The 27,059-nt window shown below is 48.7% G+C and overlaps 1 protein-coding gene across 1 annotated transcript; it reads right to left on the bottom strand.

The window, feature by feature from the left end:
• Window positions 1-1,108: 1,108 nt before the first annotated feature.
• LOC149361807 (uncharacterized) lies at window positions 1,109-25,500 on the bottom strand. The gene is made up of 17 exons (XM_089568160.1): window positions 25,266-25,500; window positions 25,141-25,193; window positions 24,668-24,792; window positions 22,393-22,542; window positions 19,172-19,657; window positions 16,182-16,446; window positions 15,796-16,095; window positions 14,151-14,588; window positions 13,369-13,414; window positions 13,184-13,303; window positions 8,480-8,596; window positions 5,893-5,973; window positions 5,749-5,829; window positions 5,429-5,606; window positions 4,227-4,394; window positions 2,550-2,684; window positions 1,109-1,323 (listed from the first exon to the last, which is right to left on the bottom strand). Exons 2-17 carry the CDS (start codon window positions 25,169-25,171, stop codon window positions 1,177-1,179), a joined length of 2,868 nt encoding a protein of 955 aa, XP_089424286.1. The 5' UTR covers window positions 25,172-25,193; window positions 25,266-25,500; the 3' UTR covers window positions 1,109-1,176.
• Between the last annotated feature and the right edge of the window lie 1,559 nt (window positions 25,501-27,059).

Genomic DNA, 27,059 nt, shown 5'->3' with positions numbered 1-27,059 from the left:
AATTTCCCAACCAGACAGACTTCTGTCGAATGTTTTCTTTTGAGACAATGGAAGGTATTCAGGTTACGTCATTTTGCGTTCAGCGCCAAGCTTCAGCGGTGCAGGCCGGAGGAGGTGAGCATAAGCCGATTAGACACGCAGCGTAGTCTTTCGCCGTGCTGCATGGACGCCAAAATGGCGACCGCCATGGCTTGAGTGCATACCTCCTAAAGAAGAAATGAGACTCTAGGCGCCTAATTTTCGGTACGGCAATGTGAAGAGGCGGCGCCACGCTTGTTTACGAGGCATTGGCGAGCGGTCGTAAACTTCAAGGCAAAAAACACGCTTAGGCAGTTTGTTACAAGTACAAACACGAGAAGACACAGAAAATGGCGCTGTAAATGTGAACGCCAATCGCGCACCAACCACAAAGTCCTTGCATCCGCGTCCAGACAGTAACGAAAACCAACATATATTTCCAAGTCGCATTTCACGTCCTTGGACGTTATCCGCAGTAGGCCGCTGGAAAGCATCCTAAACGGCAACGTCGCTGTCTTATCTAAAAATGTTCACTCTGACTCGTATCACAGTACTTACGAAAAAATTTGCGAACAGTGCAAGCACGTTCCCAGTGGCTTCTAAGCAGTCCCAGTCTCAATCCGCGACACACATCAGGCAACGGAGACAGGTGCAGCACATATCAGCAGCAAGTTCACTCGACAAGAAGATATGCGTTCGTGCCATACAATGAATTATCTCTTCGTATTTGGTTAACGGCACGTGGAGTTTAGCGTGGAGCGTAAGCACGCAACAGGACGCGTGCTGAAGACAAGATATCTGTTCTGTAGAAATCACTGGGCAATAAATTCATTCGCTCATACGTGCTTCTGCTCCTACGCAACCCAGTAAACAGTGAACAACACACAATCAACTAAACATTTAAGAACACACAATCAAACAGGGATCAATATATAGACAGCGATAACAGCACCACATACGCAGAAAAGTGGAGTTCATCCGGGCGCGGCCTATCGTGGAGGCGAGTATAAATGCATGTAGTAGTACAAAAACAGAATCAAGCTAGAAAAGCAACGGTGCGTGTTACTAAATTTACCGGGATTAAAAAAAAACAAAAATAGAAGAACAGAACGGCAAGAACAGAGGACACACTATCTTGTGTGATGAGTCTCATGAGATTCACGTCTCGATGACGCGGCTGGTGGCGTTGTTGTAGGCCAGCCCGCTGAGTGAGACTTCCTCGCGAAAGGCGATGAGGCCCAGGGTGTTCATGGAGAGGAAGATGAGAACCACTGCGACGCACTTCAGGACAACGCCGTAAGCCACCTGGTGGGAAAGAGGGACAATAGGTGCGACTATTTCCCGTGCATTTCGCCAAAGTTTCGGCTCGGATTTATGCTTTTTATTTCTTGGCGTGATTGGCAGAAAATGTCAGTTGAACGAGGTAGACGGTCTTTGAAATGTTTTGTCCTTTCTTCAAAACCATACACGGCAAGGAAAAAAAAATCTAGAGACGTGCTCAAGCCGTACAGATCGTACTGCGCACGTCCCTAGTGTTTTCCCTCTGTCCCTGTTTGAAACTGGACTGAATGTTTCAAAGATGAAGCACAACTATAGTTGGATACACTTTAAAACAGAGTAGTCGGTAACAATGGGCTACGGTCCGCGGCGTCCTGTATTACTCCGCTGGCCAATCCCAACAGTATATGAAATGAGCGTTTTAATGTTGGATTGCATTAAAACAACCCACGTATGAAAATTGTAGATCTTTTCATTTTTTTTCTCGTGAATAACTTCTTGTTAAAGTAACAAAAGTTTTAACACCGGACTATTTTTTTTTGTCGTGGAGAAATTCTTTACGGTGGCCCTGAATGTGGGCGGAGCTTCACTGCAGACTTAAGTTGTACCAGACTATAGCCTTAGTCCTAGCTCATCCAAAGGCGGACAGGTATTGCGCCCTCCACAGATAGGTCAAGAATCGCTCTTGCATGGTAGAGCTTTTAGGAATGCAGAGCCTAAATTTTTATATCAGAGAAGACTTCAGGCTAAAGCATAAAGTTGAGCTGGTTGGGGACTTGATTTTCAGACATTGCAAGAGTACCCCATTAGGCGCCTATGCTAAAGGAGTACATAGGAAAACAGGTGACCTTCCAATTCCTTCTTTACGACAGCGCCGACAGTAAAAAGATTGGAAGCGACCTTAATTGCCGATAAAGAAAGTGTCCACCTGAACAGCTGAATGTGCGATGAACAAGCATGCTAGCCGCTTAGCGAAGTTTGGCTCTTCCTAGCCACCCGACGTCGTGACATTCCTCACTCAACGAATTCGTCAGCTCAACGACAGTGGTTCTCGGCGTCGCTTAAATCGCTGACGAACTTCCGGAAATTCCTTATTATATCAAGCCCGGTAATCAATAGACTGCTGACAATCGCCAACACAATAAAGGTATGACATTGTGCTTCTGGACGTGAAGAAGCAAGCTGCGCGACAGTACATGGAGCAACGTAGAAGACAGTGTAGGGTTCTTTAATGAGCTCAGGTGCGTTCTCACCATCTGGGCGTACTTCGTGTGGAGGTACTCTCGCGTAACCAGCAGTGGTAAGGATACCGGGAGCATGACGTTGATGGATGCTGCCAGGCTGACCGGCACCACGTAGAACGAGACCGGGGTCTCCGTCACAACAGCCTGCGCAAGCACGCTCCACCCTTTACCGGCTTCACAGGAAAATCGTTTTTATGCGAAGCATACTAGCCGCACAACCGAGCTCTTCCTTGCTGCTCCGCGCGCGGCCACGTAGCTGCCCCTTGACCTACATCGGCGCACCACGTGATATGACGTCACAACAGCTGTGAAAGCTGGGGCTCAACTCGTGCGCTCGTTTGCGGACGCGCAGCCTCCGCCTGCGGTATGCTTCGCATCCTAGGCTTAACCATAAGCTAAGCCAGGCCGTTTTTTTCTCTCTACGTCAGCAAGGTATTTCGGTGAAGGTAGCTAACATTTTATTTAACGAATGGCTTTGCGCACCCCGAATTGGGAGGGGCCCTTAGTCCAGGGCACCTATGGCCTTAGCTGGTTGCTGCACCCGCTGAACCAGCTGTCTTCGGTCCTTTAGCTTGAGCTGGACAGCATGGCATCCCACTTCTGAGGTTTCGGGTTTGGGATGGGTTGTGAAACATCGGCCTTTTTTTCTTGCTGACAAAATTGCGCAGACAAGACAAGGACGAGGAAGGAATACGACGGCACGAGCGCGTCTTCGTCTTTGTCTTGTCTGCGTTTTTTCGTCACGATGATTACCAACAAGTCCGATCGTCTGTTTTAGCTTGTTTTGTGGAGCCATAGCACTTCACAGAACTGTGCCGCAAAGCGAAATATAAATCTGGTCTCTGAATTTTATTTTCTTTGGCATACGGTCCAAAACGTTTTGCTCAAATTAGTTGCGCAACTCCGCTTCAAAACACGACTATAGTCGTTGTGGCCAGCTGGTGGCTCAGAATAATAACTAGGGTCGTATGTCGGCATAAACTCAAGAAACGCTTAAACGTATTGCTTGATTTAGGTCTTCAATAGGGGATATACAAAATTTCATAAGTGCGCTTTAGCGAAAAACATTGTTTCCGAAGACAAGATGGCTGACCATGAGTTTCCAGCTGAAACAAAGCAAGCAGGACTAGTTTTTTGTTCGATTATTCCAAAATACGCTTCTTGCATTCTATCCACACCCTAAGCGCCTGTCCTGTACCCCTTGAAGATTTTTTATAGAGAAGTGGGCCATCTTTTCTTCCTTTGGCAACATAGTTACGTAGAAAAGCGCACTGCAGGAATTTTGAATATCCGTTACTGCTCCCTGAACTATATCTACGCAGTGTTGTTAGCGCATTTGTTTCAGGCGCTGGTGTGCTTATAAATAATCTAGAAGATTTTACCTTGGACAAAGCTCATGCTGCTGCTCACTGGCATCGCGAAAGCCTACTAATCTCCCATGTTTTGGCCCAATTAGACTGGCGGTCATCAATACATGAGCCTGATAGGAAGTTTCGCAACTGGTAAAATAAAAGCGTTTTGGTGCGAGTGCACGTAGCTTTTACTCGCCTGATGCCGAGCACTGAATCTGTGCCACAGCTACGGAAACATGAGTCCAATTGCAGGCTACTTTCCTAACCAGAAAAACTAATAAAATCATGAACGCCATTCATTACGTTGGAACTGAAAAGGTGACTGAGCTCTTACCACTCGGACCACCGTGGTAGTCATAAGGCGAGCGATCGAGTCACCGACCACCAGTTCGGAAAGGACGGCAGCCACGCTGACCAGTATGAATTGACTAGTCTTGGTCGACAGGCGTGCCCAGAAGTGGTCGTCCAACTTCGCAAGGCCCAACTCCACCAGCTGGTATTCCTGCAAGCATCCGCGCATGACACATGATGTAAGGACTAAGTACGCTAATGGGAAACGCCTGCTTTAAAGGTGCACTGAAGAGGATTCTGAACATGTCTTTTTGCCGCGGGAACTCGATCCACGCGTTCCTAGCATTCTTAGAAACAGTGACTTATTGCCCTGTATGGCCGATTTCCATAATTAAAACGAATTAACGTCCGGCTCCCACCTTTTTTTTTTAATTCTGCCTCGTACGGTGGGCGTAGTCGACCAACGCGTGGAGCGCCTTTCACCCAGTCCCGTGGAGGCTTTGCTTTCGCTTTATTTTGTTTTTTAGGTTTCCATGAATAAATAGTTTCATTCGCAGATAATATAGCCGCAAAATAAGCCCGAAGAAATAAAAATACGCGCGGACTATTTGCTACTACGGACTACTACGTATTACTCCGCCGATGGCAAAGCGGCAAGCCGCCACGGGACTGGGTGAAAGGCGCTCCACGCGTTGGTCGACTCCGGCCACCGTACGAAGCAGAATTTAAAAAAAAAGGCGGGAGCCGGACGTTAATTCGATTTAATTGGGGAAATCGGCCACACAGGGCAGTAAATCGCAGCTTCTAAGAAAGCTCGGAACGTGTTGATCGAGTTCCCGCGGCAAAAAGACAAGTTCAGATTCCTCTTCAGTGCACCTTTAATGCTGGTAAAATATAGCAGGTACCTCAGGCAAGCCCGCTAAATATAGACTTTTGAAGTAACAATATGGTTTGTCCGGCATATGACTACCAGTGTTGCGGACACTAAGAAACAGGTGAATCGTTTCAACTAGTTAGCTGAGTAACTAAACTGCAATAGCTAACTTTTCATTGTTCAGGGTTAGGCGCTTGGCTCAAATTAAACATTTGTAGCTGGTTGTTAGTTAGCCATACCAATTTTCAGGATATCGAAAACACGGTTTCCATTGGTGATGTGGCTCAACAAACTTCGGACATTTCATGTGGAATTCGAAAATCGCTCGTTTCGCGGAATGTTTTTTTTTGCGTTTGCGGAACGAGACGTACCTGAACAGTCCTGGTGAGGGCCATGACAGAGCCCAGCATTAGTATCACGCTCCAAGGCATGCGCGAGCACAAGCTACGCCAGGGCAGCGCACGGTGGGACCAGCAGCGGCGCAGCGATGAACCAGGAAAAACCCCAAGTACCAGCAGCGTCATGCCCAGTAAAGGGCCCTCCAGGTGCCTGCAAACGCATCGGGCTACTAGTCATGTCTCTGAACTCGGCGTTGTCAGTTGCATCGTGCGGCCTTTCAAGAGAAATTTCACTCATTTAATCTACTCTTGGATGTAGGCCGAAGACATGGCGTCCAATCCAGGCAACCCACCTTTCAGGATGCCGTATACCGTATGCGCAGGAGGCGACTGGGAGGCCGATCATCCAGTAGAAAAGCAAGGCCTCCCGCATGCTGGAAGCATAAAGAATTTTTTATGCCTCCTCGCACCCTATTGTAGAAACTCGGGTGACTCACGTATGCCTCTTCATTTGCCGATGGCGAACATGGGCGCTCCTGGACATGTCCTCGTGCGTTTGTTCATCGATATCTTCATCGCTAGAGTAGAACAAAAGGTCCCATTCTTTGTTACAGTCGATAAAGCGGATTATGGAAAAAAATTGTAAACTCGCAAGCAAATTCGTAAAAGTGTCGCAAAGGCTCTTCGCTAATCAATACACATCCTTTAAACGCATCGCTTCCACGAAGACTGCTCTAATATTCTTACATAAGGTTTTCTTAAAAGAGCGTTCTCGTGAGGTCACTGACCTGTGACGAGCGAACTAGCAAGCTGGTTAACTGAAGCCTGACATTCAACTTTGAAATAGAATTTGAATTTTTATATCGCCGTTTTTAGCAATCATACTAGATTTCACACTAATAAATTCTTCGCCGACAACGCATTTATGACTTCATTAGTGCTCTACTTATGGGTACGAACAACACCGGACGCATTAGTGCGCATGAGTAGCGCACTATAGCCGCATACAACTCAAGGACGAAGCAGGAAATGCCCTTCAAAGGAGCCAATGGCGTCGACCGATTCTCCTCGTTCACTGATTCTTCACCTCTCTCTGTTCACCGAGCCTCTTGTACCTGCTAGCGTTAAGCTGAAGAGGGTGGAGATAAAAGGCGAATAACCTGCGCTTAATGGGGTTAACAGCAGCGTTATGAAAATGCGCTTTAGGGTTTATAGGGTTTAACGGCTCAGTGCTACACAAGGCTACGAGGATTAGTGTAGCGGAGGGCTCCGGATAATTTCGACCACTAGAGGTTTAACATGCACTGACATCGCACAGGAGACGGGGAATCGAGCATTTCGCCTTCATCTAAATGCGACCACAGCGGCCGGGATCGAACCCGCGTCTTTCGGGTCAGCAGCCAAGTGGCATGACCACTGAGCAAGTGCGGCGGCGCGTTATCAAAATCGGTTGACGCCATTCGCTTGGAGGGCATCCTTTGAGGAATATATGCCGCTTCGTTCAAGAGTTGTATCCGACGATAACGAAGCCAAAGAAGAAAAACTAACTAGGCTAATTTGCAGCTTTACTGGCGCATTCATACCAGTGTTAAACCGCCTCATCCAACTCCAGCAGGTTAGTCAAAATGCGCCGGCTGCTATACTAACTAGCTGACACCACACGAGGGGCGTGCACGTTGCGTGGCCTGCCACTTGGCGCCCAGGCGAGAGCGGAGAGCAGTAAAAGAACACGTGACCTACTCGCCACTGGTTGAAACTGCTCGTTTGGAGTAGCGCGTCCAAGCCACCTAGCCTTGCACGCTCAACACATTCCACTGGTACCCCATCTTCACGTTCTCGGTCTGCACCTCCAAGCGGACGGCCGCTCGGAGTCTCGTAGAACAGTTTTTCCACCACGGTCGCACAGAATTCTGGGCCCCTTCCGCTGTATTCTTCACAGTGCACTGCTGTGCCAGTCCTCCGTCGCGTACCTGCTCGAGATTCGCCTCGCACTCTGGTCTGGACCTAGGGTCACTCGCCTTTGGAGGGAAATCAACAGGCGCATGCCTGGGTCGGCGCTTTTCCTTACCTGGCTGACTCTGCTTCGGCCGCCTCCTCTAACCCAGCACTCCGTTTCGACCCCATATCCCCGGGTCCTCCCCGAGATTCTAGACCAATTTCGCTCCCAGCGCCGCAATTACTCCCTTGATCACCCTCTCCTCTGCTGCGAGGAGTCCGCTTCCGTTCGCCAACTTCATACCGGCACCTGCCCTAACCTTAGGGGCTACCACCGCGCCAAATGCTCGCTATGCGGGAAGCATGCCACACTGGGTCTGCCAGGCCGTTCCGTCAGCCCCTCAGCTGCCCGTTTCGAATGTATCCGGCTAGGAGCGTGCCCTCTGGTCGCCCGACCTGGTTGATCAGCGCCAGCTGGTCGCTGCGGCTGCGGTGGCCACGAGGGCCATATGGGCCGTGGACTAAGGGTTCCACTCCCAGACCGGAGACCCCCTGACATCACCAAAAAATATATTTTCCTCGACCGTCCCGCAGCGTGCGCACTTCTGCTAGGCGCTATTTGACTTCCGCTCACGAAGAGACTCAGTTCGTAATTTTGTGGTGGCGACGAGAATCGCATTTTCGAAAACTTATCAACTGATATAAAAGCAGTGATGTGCCGAAAAGAAGTGGTTTTTTACTCAAACTCCTCTTTAAAAAAAATCTTGAGGTTCATACTCGTGTTTTTCAAAAATATTCACAGTTTTCGATGAAAGAGCCATTATATGTCTTAAGCAGCGAGTCACAGGCATTGCTAGAGCCAAGCTGTCCTGATTTTGATTTTCGTGAGCTCACTGCAGACACACTAACTACATGTCGCTATGGAGGCACGTAGACATGACCTCAACTCGGAGCGCCGACAATGAGAGAGGGAAAGGCGCATCACCTTGAACGAATAGGCGCTAAGGTATGAACGCAGTTTATCTCCGAAAGGCCATTTTCACCACAGCAAAAAGATATGAGGTACGGTATACCAAACCGATTATAAGAGTTCCAATATGGCAAGCTTTATTACGTATGAGTCAGGAATAGACCACTGCAGGGGCTCACCATCCTACAATACTGGCGCAGTAGATGGAAGTCCAGCAGGCGGCGCAACAGATCACAGCAACGGGCAGCGACACGGCAAGCCAGCTCCACGAATTCACGGGGCAATTGTCGTCGCGGCTGCGAGCATGGAAGACAACACACTGGCTTGCGGTAGCGACGACATCGAGCAAGGCTTTCCACAAGAGCTAACTTAGCTAAGTAACGGGCTTCATAGCAAACAAGCTTCATTAGCTTTAACACTTCTTTTTGGGCGAGTTGGTGCATACTTGATTTGAAGAAAATAGCGCCAGAGCATGTAAACCACGAAAAGACAAGGACGAGACACAAAGCGCTAACTCACAACTAATTTTACTGAAACCAGGCAGCGCCTTTATATGGTGAAGTTTCACTGAAAAAGAAGGAGGAGGGCAGGAAAGGTAAAGATATCGAAGCGACCATCACAGCGAGCATACATGAGCAAGCGGTAACCAAAACAAAAACAAAAAAGTTAAGATTATTTACGGGCGGCATCTAAGGATTCGAACACGGACGAAAAAAGTGAAACAGATGGGGTGCTGACACACCTATTGCCAAGTTTCCTTATGTGAAAAGCCTCCAGACACTCACGTGCCTTCTTATCTGCGCTTTTGCCATGAATCTTAGTCTGACTCAATCGTGCCTCGCATCCGTCGCAACCCATAATATGCGCTACCAAATGTGCATATTTATCCTTTAAATCTGATAAATTTCGGGCATGTTCCCCCAAGCGCTCGTTGATGCAGCGCCCAGTCTGGCCTACATAGGTCTTCCCACACGTTAAGGGGATAGCATAGACCACTCCTGCGGAACACACGATGAATGTGTTCCGCAGCTAACTTCATTAGCTAACTGGCTTCATAAGCTGTACTATTTAGTAATGTTTCGGAATTTGCTCCGTTGACCGCATTATTATCCTGTATTGCGAAGAGCGTTGCCAGATGTGCCGACTAGAACTCCCCCTGCTTTACACAAATGAATTTTGCTCCTCTTGTCTGTCGTGTTGCGCAGTGAGGCAACACTCAGCGTATTGTCTCAGCGGAGGCGGCACTGAAAGATGCCACGCAGAAGTACTCAAAAACGATCTGGTTTATTTGAGCGAACTTTTGCACTCAAAGGAACAGCTCGGCGGGGGGATAGTAACGCATGCGTTTGGCTGTCGCCGGGACGATATTGTCACTCGCTTTCAGACGCATGCAATTTCAAGGTGGCTGCGAGCATTCGAGAAAAAGGCATCGAAAACACGGAAAACCATGTCGAACATCGTGGAAAAAATTGGCTGTGGTTTAGCTGTGGTTAAACCTGGAGTGGCGTGATAGCTACAGCTGGCCGAGTGGAACTCGTTGAGTCAAAGCCTTTCGCCGCTGCATTCCGCTGGGCGTTCCTTCTTCATCTTCGTCCCTGGATGTGGATTCACAGTTACTGCGTAATTTTCTTTCCCCAAATTCATTTCCTTCATTACGGCCCCTCCTTCCTCTTTCACTCCCACATCATCCCCTTTACGGCATTTCTCCAGGAATTCGATGCGCTCTACTGCTGTCTCCTCGGCACGTCGTCTACGTTTGGTTTCATTCCAGCACGCAAGTGCCGTAGACGGCCCTTCGTACTCCATAACGGTTCGTCTACTCACGGGTTGGGGTTGCGACTGAGAGAAGGATGAAAAGGAAAAGTGCACGGGCCTGCCGACTGGCTCAAGCCGAGCCACCACCCCTGCCATGTGATAGAAGAGAGTTGAAAGATGAGAGGAAAGAAAAAAAAGAGAGTAAAGACGCGCTTCGCAACAACCGCGTCCTCCGAAGCGGATGCTGGCTGAAAAAATAGATAAGCGGCCGTTGCACACTGCCTCTACATAAGTACCCCCACCGGGCGGCTAGATGACGTCATACCAGATAGCGCACTGAACACTTTTGCCGATGGCGGGCTTAAGGAACAGGGTAGGCAAATATTTTGAAAAAATTTATTTTTTTGCTTTTTCGATATTTGGAATTCCCAATCTTTCTTCTACGATTCCCATTGGGTCACCTCCGTGTGCACGAATTATTTTCCTCGAAAATTAACCTTTTCCGAAACCTAGGTGGTGACCGACCACGCCTCCTTTCACACCTATGAGAGATGTGTACGTCTCCTAGGTTGAAAAAAAAAAACAGAAAAAAAACGCCCGTTTTCTCCATGTTTAGCAGAATAGTTATTGCTCTCCTGGCAACAGCAGTAAATACCTAGTGTTCCGTTTTTAGCCAAAACAATTTTCAGACACTGCCGGCATATCTCGCAACGTGCGTTGTTTTGGCTCTCTTCCGGCTTGCTTTCATGGCTAAAATCGGTTTTTTATTGTTTTGAGGCTAGATTCTAAGTGTTCATAATATGACAAAGCACGAAGAAGTTATTTCAAAAGCGGCGCGTTCACAGGAATCGTCATAAGCTCGTTCCTCATGGCACGAATTCCTCGCAACGCATTCCGATGCTGGACGCAACGGCCGCCGCGTGCGCGTCTTCTTCAAAGCTGTCGCACTCAGCAGCACAAATGGATGACATAAACGCGAGTTTTTGTGACCGTGGTCTGATTGACACTGACATGCTGTCGTGTGCCATCGTGAAAGCTGTGCGTGTAAAGTGTGCAGTGGGGACTTGCAGCAGCTTGAAAACGCAGCAGGAAGAGCTGGCGCTGCCTGCATTTACTCTCTCAACTGCGTAAGGTGCTCTTCTTGGCATCAATTCGAGACGTCAAAAAATACAATGCCGGGCCTCTATGAAGTCAACGTGAGGATTGTGTATACCTTACGATGCTTAGCAAAAGGTGCAGCTGCTGGGAGCGACGACTGTACTTTGCACAGAGGGCTGTACAGCTGGTTACAAAAGAGGCCCGAAAAGCAAGGCAGCAAACGAAGACGAGAATGATTGACTCTGGAGGTGGTTACGTGGCTGGTGGTTATTGATCTGATACATCCGCATGCATTTATAGCGTGCAGGGTTGGAATAAAGTGCTTTTATTTACTTCAAAGCTACTTATCTCGAAATGTCAATTTTCGCAACGTTTGCCCCTTTTTCTCTGGAACCGCAGCAGCTAGAAATATCATTTTTTGCCCACATTACTGCAGCGTAGGGGGACATCTACTGAACCAGGATTACAAAGATTAGTTCAAGGGATTTTGTTTCACAAGTTATTCATTGCCCATTTTTCCCTGAAAAATGAGTAGTTTAAGAGCGTACGTTGTTGGGCTAGTCGGTCAATCATGGTCAATCAGTACCCCCCCTTGTATTCACCAAAAATGAGTAGGTTCACTAAAAACAAGAACAAAAAAAGGCCTCTGTTTATTACAAAATACTTCTGGTTGAGTAAAGAGAACTTGGAGAGCTATGTTCAACGGTATCAATATGATTGTCCTAACTTTAACAGATCCTGAGAAAACGGGTCACAAACATAGGCTAAAATACATGGGAGGTATAGGGCCTACCCTGTCCCCTTAATGGGTAGTTAACTCATACCAGATGGCGCGGTGGAGCGGCGAAACGTAAGGCCCCTGTATATTCCAAAGGTAGCGTAAAACATTGTTCAAATTGGAAAGAATTTCCTCCCCGTCCTCTACCCCTCTCCTTAATTCTTCGCCGTTTTCTGCTCTCCCATTGGACGAGGCTTCATACGTGACGAAGAACCCGCGCGGCTTTCGTTATCGCTAAGTTATCGCCGTAAACCGGCGCCATTAGCTAGCATAGAAACATCGCGACACAAGTGCGCTGTGCGTGAGCGTAGGCTTTCTATCTTATTTTACGTACGAACAGCCTTGTGAAAATGCGCCCAGAACAGTCGCGTTTCAAGCAAGCGCTCCAACGCGCCGCACGCGATACGAAATGAAGCAGACGGTAGCGGCCGCGAGCTTCGCTCACTAATGGCGGCCGAGAGCGAGGGGAGAGGAGGAAACGGCGAGGAGAGGAGGAGTTTGCGCTACCTTTGAAAAACACAGGGATCTTAGCGAAGCGCAGGTGCGGCGGTTGCCTGGCAACGGCTCTTGCGGCGGCTCGGGCGCACAGCTGCAGCCACGGGCATACGGCCGAGGTGCGACCACGCTCGACGCGGCGAAGTGGCTGGCGTAGTGAAGCTATCGCTTCAAAAGCGTACTATCGGGGACAAAAGTGGTATACTCCACGCGACCGGAGCCGGAGCAACGGAAAACTGCTTTTCAACGCCATCTGCAGCCGGCATCTCAGACCCAGACAACCAATCTGTGACCTTTATTATCAGCAGGCATGTTGCGTGACTCGTTTCAATGTTTCGTGCTTTTTCTCGCCAAAATGCCGAGCGGTGCCGCAGCAGTAGCAATCTGGTGGCCCTCTTTTCATTTTGTGTCTTTTTTTTTTTCAACGCGCGTTCGAGATATGGCTTGAGAGTCGGGGTCGCACAGTCATGATGCGATCAAATGCCCGCGTGCGCCTGGATAACTTGTCGTGGAAGCAGCGCATTTTTTTAAACCTTGAAACGAGCCACGCGACATGCCTGCTGATAATAAAGGTCACGGATTGGCGATCTGGGTCCGAGATGGCGCCTGTAGATGCCGTTGCAACGCAGTTTTCCGTTGCTCCGGCTCCCGCCGCGTGGAGTATACCACTTTTGTCCCCGATAGTACTTTTATCATAGAAAGAAAGGCATGCAAGCTGTGCGGCGCAGCAGCCGGACCGCAGTAGAGTGTTCCTTACCAGTCAAGGGCAAGGAGAAGAGAGTTCCGTGCCGGCACCGTGTTCAAGCTGACCAAGTTCCCGAAGATGGCCGTGTAGGCGGCTCCGGCGATGAACGCAGGCCGCACACCCATTGTAAGCCTGCGGAAATTGTCCGTCTCGCGAGGCCGTAAACGGAAGCAAGGCTTAAGTGGAAATCAACTCACGCTCGCACCCGCAGGGAGGATGTCTGTTGTTCTGCTCCGCTTAAATCTGAAATGGGAAGGTTGAGGGCCTGTCAGCAGTGGACGACGCCTGCGTTTTCAGAATTGCACTCGTTCCATTTATCCGTCATAATACCGCAGCGCGAGCATAGCACTCGACGCAAGCGGCACTCAGTTCCCGATCAGGAACCGCATGGATGGGAAGGCACTGGGAACACAGTGACGTTTGCTACTTTCACTCAAAATGAAACAGTATGAACCAGAAATGATGATCAAGTACAGGTACCACTGTACAAGCTTGGGCGAATTTGTGCCAGATGATCTTAAAACAGCGCGAACAAAAAGCAGAAAGAGACGTGCCTACCGACACAGGTACCACTGACGCAAACTACTTCCAAAACCTGATTACGGTGGCGTCATTACCTCTTCGCCGCGAATCCCTGGGGCTGAACAACACTGGCATCTACTTCTAGTGGGAGATGACAATCTTTTTCCGCAATTAAATTCATTACTTTAATCTGAATGGCGGGAAAAATGTATAATTTTTGATTTCGATATTCTCAGCCATAAATAGTTCATTTGCTGCCGAACAAATGTCAATAGAGCAGCTAAAACGGTGGCAATTTATATTTACTAAGAATTTTAGATGAAATCATAAGCAGCGTCGATTTAAATGCGGGTGAAGCAAGAAAGAGGCGACAAGAGCATAGGGAGCACCACTGTCGTCAAGTCATGAGGATAAGGCCAAGATAAAAGCCAGATCTCTGAGCGGCAAGTCGGCTTACAGAGACTTGAACCCTTTTCCAGAGGAGCCTTCGTATCGCTCAGCGGACTCAGTGTCGGGATGGCGCTCTGCGGCTCCACCACATTCACTGTAGATGTCTGAGGCAGCGGGTTCAGGTTCGGCACGCTTCCACTGCGGCTACCCAAGCTGGGTTGGGCGGACGGCTTCCGCTTCTTGAGAACCCCGCGGACCTCCCGTCTTGCTTCCGACTCCTTCTCTTGTATGGATTCTTGTCCAGAGTCAACCCTTGACTCGGGCTTCAGCACAGGTTTTGGAGTGGGCGGCTCCTCAACATGGCCGTCAAGCTTTGTATCTCGCACCATGGTTTGCTTGGACCTCGACGCGCGTGACAATTCCCGTGTTCTGTCCGGACTGGAGCAACGGACAGATTGTTCAGCCTGGGGCACGCCGTTGGCCAGGGACGTCTGATCCTCGTTTCCTGGCTGGGAGCAACGCGAAACAACTTAATCAGCCTTGTTTTGAGCTTAACAAGAAAAAATGCAAATAGCTGCGATCTGCTTTGCTCTTAACAGGCACAACATGCCCACATTGGACCCTTCTGCCTCCTTACGTGCGCAGCACGCGATAGAGCAGCTGCGGTAATCTAACGTTCTGGTAATCTAACGTTCTCGCTTTCCGCTGGCACAGAGACGTCATCATGGCGCGCCTGGAACCTCCGTGTACTAACGGATAGGTAAAAACTCTCCACACCCCATACAAAAACTCCATACTCCATTTAAGTGCCTCGATTACCGTAATCTGCACGTCTACTTGCGTCCCACCACGACTGGCCAAGTTCAGTCAAGGAACCTCATGGACAGGAACTAACAAAAAATTGCAGCTAACACTTGAGGGCATGACGCGACAGCGTAATGGGTCAATTTCCATTTATGCCGAATTGGTCATTGTATACTGTACATTCACACAGCCCTGGGAATCCTCGCACCTCTTCTCGCTCAGTGGCGCAGCGGTTAAGCGATGCGCTACTGTCCTGCGGTGGCAGGTGCTCCCAGCGGTGGGCCTTGTGCGGCACAGGTTGCCCTTCCTGAGCGAGCAATAAATAATTTAACTGCCGCTTGCAGCGATGAGCAATTTGCTCACTATCCGCTGGGCAGGTTGTGATGACGCCGCAAGGTCACGTGACCTAGGTGGCCAACCGGCCTCCTTGGTTGACCTCTGGGGACCACCAGCTGCCAGATCTATGCTTGTGATTTTTCGCTCACAACGCTGTCGCCGACAACGCAGACACTGGATTTTCTGGAGAACAGGTCCTTTAAGGCTATCGCGTTAGGAAAGCCATTGACCGAATTGCACGTGCGTATGAGAGCACTCGTTCCTCATTTAACCTCAGGCCCGTACCTAAGGCTCACAGTGCTTAGTCAATTAGTACTTACGTCCTGTACCTGCTGGCTATCCCCGGCGCGCGCAAGGGAATCTCGCTGGTGAACACGACGCCTTTTCGGGGAGGTTTTCAATTTGGACATCCTGGGAGAAGGCGAACCGCTTCGGCGCTCGCTGTTGGTGCTTTTGGCCGAAGGTGAAGAGCTGTTCGCGGTTGCCCTTTTGTAGGGGCTAGGCGCTGGCCAAGAGTAGGGTCTGCAGAACTCGGCAGCTGGCGATGGATCCGCCGCACTGCTTTCACTGGCCTCGAGGTTTGTCGCTGAGTTGGACGGTTGGACTGGAGGCGTAGGCGGAGATGCGACCACAGAAGGGGCCCTGTTCTGCCTCGAAACAGGCGCATTGGACGGTTGGACTGGTGGCGTAGGCGGACATGCGACCACAGAAGGGGCCCTGTTCTGCCTCGAAACAGGCGCATTGGACGGTTGGACTGGTGGCGTAGGCGGACATGCGACCACAGAAGGGGCCCTGTTCTGCCTCGAAACAGGCGCATTGGACGGTTGGACTGGTGGCGTAGGCGGACATGCGACCACAGAAGGGGCCCTGTTCTGCCTCGAAACAGGCGCCTCACCGGGGGCTTCCTGTTTTTCTCTCTCCCCTCGCATCCTTTGTTCGAATTCCTTAAAGAAATCACCCATCGGAAACGTGCTCCTTCGCCTCTCAGTCCCAGCAATGGCCCCTGAAGGCGGCAGAAGTTGGGACGGTGGACACGGGGGTGTCAGTTGTTGAGGAAGAGTAGAATTGCGCTTGAGAATAGAGGACGGCTGACTCGGCTCCACGCTGAACGAGCGGATGCGCCGAACGGGCAGGTAGGACGGCCTCTCGTCGTCAAGCGCTGACCTCTCAACCGTTCCGAAGGAAGTCTTGCGGAACCTCCTGTCCACCTGCGGAGGTGATGGCTCTTCACTCTTAAGTTTCTAGATATACACACAGGTTCGTGTCAGTCATGTAGCATAGCGCTGTTTTCTTGTATGCCTCCACTAAGGTGTTACTCGAATTAGCCATCGAAAATACCTTCGCCGAACGTACCCTCTAAACCAGAGACAGGTGGTTTTGATGTTCAGGTATTGTGATACCTTGGAACAACACCGAGTGAGGACAGCCAGCTCAGAAAAGAACTAGAAACCCATTGGACGCGCCTCAAGACAAGCACCTACCCCAGTTTACAAACTGTATAAAAAATTCACCTTAAAATTTCCGCGCATGCTATTGTTTTTGGTGTAGGTCGAGCTCCTTGAGGCCACAGTATTACTGAGGATTTATTAGGAACGCCTCTGTGAGATAAAAATGCGGTAGGCAGCTTTTCCTGAAAATCTTGAGAATATCGCAGATTGACAGTAACATACAAAATACTTCTTAAAACAGCCGCCAGCACTTTGCTTAGATAAGTTCTCTGCACCCTCAGCTCACAATCAAGGGATATTTCGGTTGTCGTTGAAATGGACCAGAACACAGCGAGAAGTGATTCCGAGGGCGTGAATAGCATGAAAAAAAAGCGCCTTCGGCTGTGCTAATTGTAGAGAATGATGGCTGCAGTAGCAAACTTCTGATGCTGACGCGACTGCCTACTGTCGGAGATGCATATCAGAATATTGGCACATTCTTGCAGATCTTAGCCTGTGAGAACAATAGCAAGGGTAGAACTCGCGGTTATGGTAGAAATTTATAGAAATGGCAAAGACCACGTTAGTGCCATGCGCTGCGTTCAAAATCGAAAGCCTGCATGTAGTCGCATGGAATAAATATACCATACTCTGTGAATAGGACTGGGAGCCATAGGAAGGGCTATTCAATTTCTGGTAAGCACTCCAGACGCTATTTTTCTTCCTTTTGCAACTATTTAGCGTTTAATATACGATTTAACCCATCTTTTTCATAATTCTTGAAACGTTTCAAAAAGGCAGGCAGCGTCTACGGCAGCGGCACTAGAAAAACCTGCGAGAAATGGTTTCAGGTGTCTGTGCCCGATATTGCTAGTCGTATTTTACTAAACCTGATTTTAAAACCACTCAACACTTGAATTATTCATTAGTTTTGAATGGAACCGGCATGTCAGTTAATGTCACACACATTACTGCCACCGCAGATTGCCAGAGCCCGCTGCCAATAGGCAGCGGGGTAGTCACGTCTGTAATGTCGGGGTTTGTAGACGCCGAATACCAGGCGAAAGCGACAATACCATATCGGAAAGTTATGCATTAAATTGTTCAGGCGTGTCTGTCACGCCCGCAGCTCTCGATATAAGCCTACTTTAAATTTGAAAAAGCATTTATTTGAAGTGTCTGTACATACACTTAAGGAAGGAAGCCAATAGGCGTGGTGCCTAACGAGTTCGATAAAAATTCAATAGGCTGTCTCTCGAAATGGTGACTTTTTGCGACTTGCACAAAAATGCATGAACGCTTGCTCTGGAGCGGTGTGCAGAAGTGTAGACTGCCCCACGCAGGTGTCAAGCGTATCCCACGGCGCGAAACAACACCGCCTTGCATTAAGAACCCCACCGCCTGCGAACCTAACGCTCGTTGAACAGGATTGAAAGCAGGAAACTAGAGAGCAGGCGAAGAAGGGCCACCGTCGCTGTGTAGCCTCAGCACTTCGCGAATTATCTTGCGGGAAGTCATTTTTTATGCGCGACCACTTGTGTAATGGAGCGCTCCTTGAACACCTGGGCATCGTAGCCACATAATTGCGCGGCGACGGTGAGGACAAAATAAGGGTGGTGGAGGGTGATAGGCTCAGCGAGATCGTGGAGAATTTTCGTTGAAGCAGGCAGCGCGAACGCAGATTAGCTTCACATAAAACGCTTAAACGGTTATTGTGGCGCTACTCCGTACATTTAAAATATTTTTTCAGTTATTTATTCATACTGTTAACCCTCTGTATGAGGGTCATTACAAGGAAGGGAAACCTATACAAATACAAATGCAATTCTCTTCGCTAAAGTACACTTAATAACACAGAATTACAGGTTTGCACAGCAATCCTCCAGGACGTATTCACACCTATCTCATATTTTTCTACATCTCTTTGGTCCACAACGTCGCTTGGTAGTTGGTTCCAAATTTCTACTGCATAGGGAAAAGAGTAGCGATAGACGTCAGTACGTGTAATAATAGGTTTTAATACCTTACTGTGATTATTTCGTGGGCAACGCTTCAGGGGAGGTGTAACATAGTGTTGTTCATTAACTTTTAGTTTTTCATTCGTTACCACAGAAAAATGTTTCAATTTCTGCTTTGTTCTTATTTCTACTGATTTCTACTGACACTGTTTTAGCTTTGCTGTGACTGAATCAGTGCGGCGGTATTTAGAGCATATAAAACGTGCTGACATCCTTTGCAAACTTTCCAGTTTTCGTTTTAAACCCTTTTGATGTGGACTTCACACTGCACTTGCGTACTCTTTGATTGGCCGCAAGAACGTCTTGCACTCAATTTTCTCTTGTCGCATTCGGCAATATGCAGCATTAAAAGGTTGTAGGCTTCCTCGGTAACCGCGAAAATCAATTAGTTACGTTTTCTGTTCTTTTTTACACACATCCGACGGCTAACTTAGCAGCAAACAATTGTAAACAATTATGCATGGCAATTACACATGAAGCATGACCACAGGTTTCCTACTCACAGTATCTTGAGTTCCCGGAGCACTCGATCTTCCGAGAAGTGGCGACGCGGCGAACACCCTGTAATTCTTCACAACCGTGCTGCTTCCGGAAGCCTCACTGGCGATCGTGGTCTCGCTGGCGAGGGACACGCTCCGAGCCTTCCTGCCGAAAGCGTTGAAGCTGCTTTTGCGGCCACTACGCGGACGCCTCCGCTCCTCCAAGTAGTTCTGCGTCCAGCTGCTGGAATGGATCCGCTGGTCGCCGCTCAGAACCTCGTCGTGGACGGTGCTGACGAAGCGATCGATGAAGACGGCGCTGAAGACCACGATGAGAGTGCTGGGAAGGATCAGGCTGAGCGTGAACACCAGAAGCTGCATGTACAGGAAGAGTGGCTGCATACGCAGGGCGTAGCGCTCCAGCGTGAACAGACAGAGGCGGAAGAACACGGTCGTCTCGTCACCCACGATGGCAATGGCGAACAGCAGGGAAGGCACCAGCACTCCGGGCTGCAGAAATGAACCGGAAAGTGAACTCTGCAGCTTAGCTACACGAAACGCATATGTGCGATGTACACACTGCTTGTAGCGAGGACGTTTTTGCGGGCTAGTTGATGCGCTATTGGAATTAGTTTTAGGCGCAGCGTAGCCCAGGATGGAACGAAGTTGACGGAACAGCGCTCTATCCTTCAACTTCGTTCCTTCCTGTGCTGTACTTCTGTGCTCAAAACCAGTTTCAGTAGTTCTACACAGTGCATGCCGGACATTCACGTGAAAAAAATTTGTAAACTGGAAAAATGTAAGATATTCTTATGAAATCATTAAAAGTAATGGTCCATTCTTCTGACATGTCGCAAAATCTTTCTTTACAGTGTTTCTATCGACCGCATCGAACAGTTCATACTGGCATACAAAACCAATGGGGAATGCCTATTATACAAGCAAGAACATCACTTAAAAAAATGTGACACTGCCGCCGCGTGACCTGCGGATATAATAATAATAATAATATTAATAATAATAATAATAACAACAATAAAGTTTTTATTGCTGCAATGTCATGACACATATACAGGCCTGTCAAAGCCACGAGAGCGCTTGTGGGGCAGCTCCAGTCAGCATGGGTCAAGTAGGAGCATACGGCACTTTCATCTTACATCCCCAAAGCAAGTAGAGTGAAACTAAGGAATAGGCAGGGAGAAAAACGAGACAGAATGAGAGAAAGAAAAAAAATCAATACTGTACTTTTCTTTTTTTTTAAAAATTGAAGCATACAAATCTAAGATAAGACTTCACGTCTCTGCGGCTGCTTAAAGGGAAAACGTCATTTGTTAAGTCGCTCTGCACACTTCGCAGATAGAAAGCACGTACACGTTCAGCGTATCTTGTCCGTACTCTGGACAAAATAACACTATCGCGCGGACGTAGCGTTCGAGCGGGAACATGCGGGAGGCAAAATTCTTTACTCCACATATACTTGAGAATAACAGCTTCTTTAAATATCAACGTGAAAGAAGGCATACGCGAGCACGACAAAAGACTGGAATTGTTGGCGATTGGGACACTTGATAGAAAATTATATTATACCTATAATAATATATTATATAATAATATAATATATAATATATCGATTGTTATAGTGACATCTTACATTTTACGAAAAAATAACTTTCACAAGCGGTTTCCCGTTCAAAAATGCTTTTGTCCTGAATTGAGTGCGGTGTCGTTCAGATACACTGTGGAGCCCACTTAATTTGAACAGGGAAGCGCGCATGGAAGCCTGCTGCTGTAAGAGTGGTCAAGCAGCGATTGCGCAGCACTTCTACGCATGCACCCTGGGCAGGTGGCAGTGCCGTCCTAACAATGCACGAAGTGCAGTAAGAGAGGTTCAGCAGTCGACCTACTCATGAGCCTGTATGCAAAGATCACGCTGTGCTTGAAAACATAGCCTTGGAACGTGCGCAATGCCCGCGTGAAGGAGCTTCCCCAACGAAATGTCCCGTGTTGATTCCCCCAAATTGCTCTCCACGTTGCACGACGTCTGAATCTAGCACTAATTTAAACGCACCACGCCGAACGTCTCACGTGAACTGCCATGCACATTAGATACGCTGGGTTTGCCTCACTAAAAGATTGATTGCCTGTAATTTACGCTGTCGCAAAATTAAGCCGAGACAGGTAACGTGCTTTTATTTAGTTTATTCATTCTGTCTCCTAATATTCCCCGACATTTTTTCGTCGCAATTAGCGTTGTGATCACAAACATTCTCCTTTCTGGGAACTACACCTTCTTTTAAATTTTGTTGTCAAGCAAGTCACTTTTTTACAGCTAGAAAAAAAGAACGCATTAAGCTTTTTGCTTGACTGGTTCACACGCTGAAGTGCTCCGAAAACTAGAGCGCGTGATTAGGCTCTGTTCCGGCACAAATTACCTCACACGGCGATGGTATTAACTACCACAGAACTTATCTCTCCATGTGGCAGCCAGCTTCGGGCCTTCAACAACCACAAACGTATTATATCCAATTTGCCACGCACAATACGCCGCCGACATTGGACGATAGATGATTTCTAGGTTTGTAGACGGATGACTTAAGTGCTCTCCAACGTGGGCCATCGCGATCACGTGATGCAAGTGATGCATTTTGAGCAGGCGCACTTGTTGGATATAGAGGCGCAGGGAGAGTGCGGTATAAGTCAGACGGGACGGTTAGACAAGAGCGCCTAATCAGGGGCGCGTACAAATCTGAAGGACGCCTATGAGCAGATGTGTGCGGCCTTGTAACCGAAGTCATTCCCGAAGGTCATGCGATAAGCAAGGATTCTCGGCAGCCTAATGCTGGTAACCGTGAGGTGGACGCGTTTTTGTGTTTGGCAGTAAGGGGGTGCTGCTTATGTGAGGTTTTTTTCAAAGTTAATGTCCCGGTGTTCCGAAACTTCATGCTATTTCAGCGCGGCTCGAGAACTAGTAACATTCGCAATCTCTTGACTGGAGCCTGGGGCATTGCATCACATATTTTTTACTCAATTCAGTGTAGTTCCCCGACTGGCCGGAGCATTTTCATTGGTTATCAGAGGTGACATACACTTGCACGCCTCTATAGTTGCGCAACATCCGTAGGGAACGTTTTGTGAATAGGATTAAGTGAGCGGAGCCACTCGAAGAGTCAAGAGCAGTGTGAAACACTGAAAGATCTTTAGCAAGGGCGTGCTTGGTCCAGCCCGTAGGCGAAGCTGGTACTAACGCCCATGTATTCGGCAGCCAACCCGTCCGCGCCGCACACCCCGCCCAGTGGCAGGATGACGATGGGCAACATGGCAGCGACCGTCGCCGGCAGCAGGCGACCCATGAGTCCCACCACTGTTAGCACGACGCAGTAGATGCTGATGCCCGCCTGCATGAGAAAAGATGCCAACAAGTGTGTACTGATGCATGGGTGTCCAAACAAAGTGATTTTAAGCAAGGAGCTGTTAGTGTATTTTAGGGTGCGCTAACACTTCAGGCGGGAAAAAAAGATGCCGCAGTGTACGCCAAGATACGTGTCGGCTCGTGCTGCGTTCCTAAACAGCGGTAAGACGATCTCGTATACATCAGTGACCACGGGACAGAATCTGTGCAACTTCGGACGCCTTTGGCCAACACCCACGACCACAACAGCTCTATGCTAAGGTCGGTTTACTTGTTTATTTCACACTGTTCCCCTCTTTTCTAAGTGAAAGCGCATGTGTGTTATTCTTATTGCATTCTCAGAAAATTTATATGCGAATAACTTTCCTCGCAATTCGATTGTCGAACTCAGTCACTCTGTTCGCCACTGGGTTACATTTCCGGCAGACATTTTTAATAGTTTTATTAAATAACTCGCTTGCATAGTGGCTGGAAAACCAGGAAATTTAACTGCAAATTGAACGAAGTAACACCGAAACGAGTCGCTGGAGAAATATCTTAGTACTGACTGCTTTTCAGAAACGTCTTGGATGTAGTTATACCGACGTTAAAGCTGCAATCGCTCGTCCTGAGAAGAAATATTCATACACGTGGCCGCATAGTACTGAGATTTGCAGGCTTTAAAGCTCTGCCAGCACTCGTGTAGAAGAAGACCTGAAAACTGTCCCACATTTCGCTGCTGCCATGCCAAGGCACTGGCGCAGCGCTTAGGTTGATGGGGAGTACCCGTGTGAGTCAGATATCTCAGCTGCTGTGGCACCCAGCTGAGAGCGCTGTGAGACGTAAGCCACTAACCGAAAGGAACCGTTCCAACGCGTCAAGAGCGCCTAATGCCGACTTGTCAAGTACGACACTGATCGATCGTTATCCGCCTTTTCGACGAAAGCCTTTTTAGGCTCTGACAACACACATCAGTCAAGCCTCCAAGAAATTTACGGCTTGAAGTCGGGCACAACAAGTGGACTTTCATCATCATTGCCGTCAGCCTGACTACGCCCACTGGAGGACAAAGCCCTCGCTCGTATCTCTCCAATCAACACTCTCATGTGCCAGCTGTGGCCACCCTATCCGCGCAGACTTCTTAATCTCCATCTATCTTCCATTTATCTATCTGTCTATCCAAAGATTGGTCATTGCGGCGTCCTAAAGGTGAGGCCTTTATTGTCTGTCAGCTTGCTCTGGCAATGCTCAGCCGGCTGGTTTAAGAAGACGTGCTGCATTCGCGTCTATGTACGAAACACAACCATTCTGCATACAAATAGCGTTTGTTCTCTTAAAAAAAATGTGTATAAAGATGTTAAACTTTATTTTGTTGTTGTGTGTTGTGTGCGCAGGTAAGCGCAGCAGTTTCAGTTGATTACGGCGGAGGCCTTACCATTGGCGAATCCGGCACTAAATTCTTAGGGCACTGAAAATGTGTTGATCTTTCAGCGTCTGACTACTGCTTGTAGAGTGAGGCTGGATTGCGTTCAATACAACAAGAAGCGGTGTTCGTGATTGCTAAAAGGGGGAAAGCGTTTCCCCGCTATTCCATGTTTTGTCAAATGTTTAGCTTAACCCCCCCACCCTTTATTTAATTACGAAGTTTCTGTGAAAGCTCTATAGCTTTACTTTGTAGTCGAATGGCTGCGATTTTGTGGGTGCCAATGAGTGATTACTCCCGTATTATTATTCCGCTCTACTGGGTAGTAGTAGTGGTCACGCCACCGCCTGTGAGCTTGACAGTCTGGCTGCTTCAAATATTCATTTCATAATTCAGGATGGTAATGAACACCGAAAAAAGAGCGGCCACAAAAGCTATCGAACCTGCAATGGCGCCAATTTAAACACTGTGCCGAAGATCCCGGAAGGTCATCAGCTAGATGTGTTTCGGGAAGCACTAATAGTGATCATCTGCCGGGTTCGTTTAGACACCTAAAAAGTCTGTACGCTCAGGAAAGCTCTGAAAGGACCATGCAGTAGACGCCATAAGATAGATCCGCCATAACGTACGCTAATAAGACAAATTTTTGACGTTCTTTATAGGTTCTATATCGTTAATTAGGTCGTCGAGCTGTCGTGCACATTCCCACCTTGTCACCAAGGACCAAAGGCAGGAGGTAGACAGGCATGAGATACTCGAGGCAGTCCTGGAAGCTGCGCTCCTTGCGCTGCAGCTCGATGTCTTGCGTCACCAAGCTCTTCTTGGTGGTATCTCCTGCATGAGCGCGTGCGTCAGAAGGTTAAAGCAATTACTTTGAAGTCTCGATGCCACAGTCATGGAAAATTTAATCGGAAGCAATACATTAGCCGCTTTTTTCCTTAGAGCATCAAGTCGAGTGTCGTATACACTGCAAATGCCTCCCATGCGTTCTCTTCTTACCGTAGACTGTGTCGTTTCTGACCAGGGGCCGTGTCCGACTGCTCCCATAGTGAAGGCTAGTCATTTCATTAAGTGTCAAACAAATAGTTCCAAAGGCAGGCACAATAATCCTGCATACGTATTCTCCTGTTGCAAGAAGACTGCGCATCGCCCTACTGAACAGGCCATCACGATGTTGCCTACCTGCAGTGCACCGCTCGCTGTTCTGTGGCATTGTCGGCGGCGGGAAGCAAATCCTCCTGGCTGCCTCGGGCCGCCAGCGGTCGCCGAGACACGAACAAGGACGGGGCTCTGAACCAAGAAGGAACCTCCGAGAGACGGCTTCTCGTGTTGAGTTCAGCTGTTTTTCCGAAGACCGCAAGATGACTGCACTTGGCTGCCTTTTTTTCCTTCTTTGCTCGCGCCTGGCTGCCCTCACGCGGCTCGTGGCTACTAGGCTTGCGCCCTGTCGTCGTCCTTATCCCATTGACCGCTTCGCGCTGTCCACAATAGTGCAAGCATATTCTATTTCAGTGTGAATATAAGACACAGGCTGTCTGAGCGCAAAAAATATTGAGGCACAAAAAACCTGGACAAAGATTAACCTACCCTTAAGAATGCAATGCATTACCATTAAAGAACCCGCCTGCACAAGCACTTCTTCTTTTTCATAGATTCATAGACCGCGGAGAGACCTCATATCACTACTTGCTCACGCAGTCATGGAGCGGTTGAATTATGCTCCTCTGCCTGGCTGGTGAGTTTCAGACACAGCCACTGCTGGGGATTGTGAGACCCAGGTTGCGCTCGCCGAGCTCTCGTATGGCTCATTTTTGCAGGGACAATTTCTCGGGGGGGGGGGGGGGGGGGCTCTCTGTCTCTCGACGAATGCGCTCACGCGCAGTGCAACGATGGGCAGGTGGCAGTTGCGTTGAATTTATTTCTATTAATTTAATCGCCGCCTGCCACGGTGGAGATATTGCCCAAAACCCGGTGGACAGGTTGCCACTTGCCGATCGTGGCAAGTGGGCCAGCGGATTTTTCGAAAAGACGTACGGACGCACGCCAGCTTTACTCGTGAACGGGAACTGCAATCCATTCGCCTCAAACAATAGGTCGGTTAAGCTTCTGCTGAACACGAACAATTCAACGAAAAGTTGTCCCCGCGGCGGCGATGGCCCGGGCACGGCTGAGTCGAAAGTCTCACTCTTGCTTTAGCGAACAGCGCTAGATCGGTACCAATGGTGGATTTTACCGCTAAGTCCGTAGGATTCGCCATCTCCTTAACGTACGACTGGGTTTAGCCGTTGGCGATGCTTTCTACCACACGCACGAGCCGACTGCGGTTGGTGCGATTGTACCGCGTCTGCCATTGCGAAGGCGGTGCACGCAGCAGTTTCGCGCAACAATTCTTAAGGCCTTCACTCCCCACCGACCATCTCTCCGCTGCCATGGCTCCAACGACTCCTACCAGGTCACTTGATCGCACGTGCATACGGACGAAAGACTCTGCAGAAAGCCGCGCAGTGCTGTGGAGTCTGTGCTGACATGCGTCTGCGTTCGAAAGATTGTGAAACTTGCGCGCGATGTGATACTCAGAATGCAGAGGTGTTGATGCACACGGCTACTATGAATTTTGAATGGGAAAGAGTTGGTGTTGACTTGTGCGTTATCAATAATCGCCACTGTTTAGTGCTGGTCGATTATCTGTCTCGCTACCCGGAAATTGCTCTTCTGCCTTCAAATCTGCAATTTATATTCACAGCTCCATTCCCCATACTCCGCTAGACCTTTCACGGTGGTGCAACACACGTCAAGAGGTCGTCGCCCTTCTTGTTAAACCAGCACGCACCCCTCTTATTCTAGTTTCTTTTTATGGCCGTCCTAGCTCCGCATCTCCCAATCTTGGATGGGTACGTTTCCTTCGTTGTACCAACCCGGGTATCCCTATTCTAATTGGTGGAGACTTCAACGGCGCACACACTTCGTGGGGTTACCCAGCAGATTCCTCAAGGGGTGCGCACATCCAAGGCAGCTTTTCAGATAATTCCTTTCAACTTTTAAACCACCCGAATACTTCTACCCGCCCAAGAGGTGGCCCGTATTCACCTGACTTGACTTGG

This window comes from Amblyomma mixtum, chromosome 2, assembly GCF_055824585.1.
Source record: "Amblyomma mixtum isolate Tamu chromosome 2, ASM5582458v1, whole genome shotgun sequence".
Classification (NCBI taxonomy): Eukaryota; Metazoa; Arthropoda; class Arachnida; order Ixodida; family Ixodidae; genus Amblyomma; species Amblyomma mixtum.
This window is presented reverse-complemented; position numbering and strand designations above follow the sequence as displayed.

Excerpts from the sequence above, each read along its gene's own strand:
- LOC149361807 (XM_089568160.1), bottom strand. The coding sequence starts at position 25,171 with ATGCCACAGAACAGCGAGCGGTGCACTGCAG. Across the intron at positions 8,597-13,183 it reads CTTCTCCTTGCCCTTGACTG|CCGCGACGACAATTGCCCCG; the intron begins GTAAGGAACACT and ends CCATGCTCGCAG. Across the intron at positions 2,685-4,226 it reads CTACCACGGTGGTCCGAGTG|GCTGTTGTGACGGAGACCCC; the intron begins GTAAGAGCTCAG and ends GTGCTTGCGCAG.